This window comes from Cupressus sempervirens, chromosome 1 (genome assembly GCF_028749045.1).
Source record: "Cupressus sempervirens isolate cs-2001-9-10 chromosome 1, ASM2874904v1, whole genome shotgun sequence".
Classification (NCBI taxonomy): domain Eukaryota; kingdom Viridiplantae; phylum Streptophyta; class Pinopsida; order Cupressales; family Cupressaceae; genus Cupressus; species Cupressus sempervirens.
The window spans coordinates 859,149,133-859,150,887 of record NC_143118.1 but is presented as its reverse complement, the minus strand read 5'-3'; the positions used below and the strand labels follow the sequence as shown (position 1 = coordinate 859,150,887).

At 46.4% G+C, this 1,755-nt stretch overlaps 1 protein-coding gene across 1 annotated transcript in view; it reads left to right on the top strand.

Annotated features, from left to right (window-relative positions):
* Positions 1-218: 218 nt before the first annotated feature.
* The window catches only part of LOC149580551 (linamarin synthase 2-like), a 1,882-nt gene continuing 345 nt past the window's right edge, over positions 219-1,755 (top strand). The window contains exons 1-2 of the mRNA XM_089791821.1: positions 219-866; positions 945-1,755. The exon at positions 945-1,755 is cut by the window's right edge and continues 345 nt beyond it. Coding sequence (XP_089647947.1) covers positions 392-866; positions 945-1,755 — 1,286 coding nt within the window. The 5' untranslated portion in view covers positions 219-391. The remainder of the gene's footprint in view (positions 867-944) is intronic.

The window sequence follows — 1,755 nt, the reverse complement described above, 5'->3', positions numbered from 1 at the left end:
ACAGAAAGGACGTGCAATAAACAGGTAACGATAAAAGAACCCTGGGACATTATATTCAGTCCACCCATCCATGATCCTAATTTCACTTTATATAGCATTCATTATTGATGCCCATTATTAGTCGATGATGACATTTACCTACTCCAATCAGCATCCATTCTTTGTAAACTCGCCGTGTTCAATGTAAAACAACTTTATATGGGCCTTTTATATGAGATAAAGAGCACTTAATAATAGAACCCGCAAATCTTCAACAATTTGTGACTATTGATATGCATTCAACTAACCTTCAATCTCTCTGTCGGTTCAGTTCAATCAATTCACAACCTATATAGATTTGTTTGTACCAAGCACGAACCCAACTGATACCCTGCAAGTACCCTACAACAAGATGAATGTCCTCCACGCAGTGATGGTGCCTAGCCCTTTTCAAGGCAGTCTGAATCCTCTTATGAATTTGGCTCACCTCCTCTCGTCACGAGGGATTTTCATCACATTCGTTGTCACAGAGTGGAGCCATAACCGCATGCACTCAAGAGCAACCGCAGCTGAATCCTCCACATTTAAGTTTCTCACCGTTCCAGATGGCTTGCCACATGATCACGCCCGTACTTCTAACCTGCCTGAATATGTGATTGCACTGCAAAATCTCGGTCCCACATTGGAGCATCATTTGCTCTGCAGCTTATCGAACAAAACTCCTCCCATAACCTGCATTATAAGCGAACCTTTCATGTCTTGCACACACCAAGTGGCCAACAATCTGGGAGTGCCCCGAGTCATCTTCTGGACAATGTGCGCCGCCTCTTCAATTGCTCAGTTCTACACCGACCTTCTCGTCTCCCGCGGACATATTCCTGTAAAAGGTACAGTGCTATTATTCAATTTGATTGTGACTGTTCAAAAATGTTTGTATAATCACCGAGCGCTTATGATGATCGCAGTGGAGAATTTGAAGAGGTCAGATAAAGTGATCACCTGTTTGCCCGGCAGTCTCCCGCCTCTACTGCCGAGCGATCTGTTATCCTTCTACCGCGCTGCGGACACGTCGGATGTCATGTACCAGTGGACTCTGCGGGAGACTCAATTTCAAAGCAAAGCAGACTACGTGCTTGTCAACACATTTGATGTGTTGGAAACACCAGAGACGGTAAATGCATTGTCGGTCAATGGATGCCCTGCTTTAGCAGTAGGGCCGGTTTTTCTTCCCGATTTGTTGGAAGGAAGAGATTTGAACGGGCTCGCGAGTCTTTCGGCGCAGGACGAAAGGTGTTTGAAATGGCTTGATGCCCAAGAGCCAGCTTCTGTGATATACGTTTCGTTTGGAAGCCTCGCCGTCAAATCGAACGAGCAGCTGGAGGAGTTGGCAATGGGGTTAGAGAGAAGCCAGCACCCCTTTCTTTGGGTGTTACGAATTGATATTGCAGGAGGTACGCCTGCAACTCTTCCGGAGGGTTTTGTAGAAAGGACAAAGGATCGTGGGTTGATTGTGAAATGGGCGCCGCAGTTGAAGGTGTTGTCTCACCCAGGCGTAGGAGGGTTTTTTACACACTGCGGATGGAACTCGTGTTTAGAAAGCATGAGCATGGGAGTTCCAATGCTTGGATGGCCCTATTTCTTTGACCAGTTTCTGGACTGCCGGTTCTGCAAGGATGTGTGGAAGATTGGCTTGGATTTAGAGGGCGCTGATGCTGATGAAAATGTTGTGGTTAAAAGGGAGGAGATAGAGAACGGCGTCAGGAGACTGATGGAGGG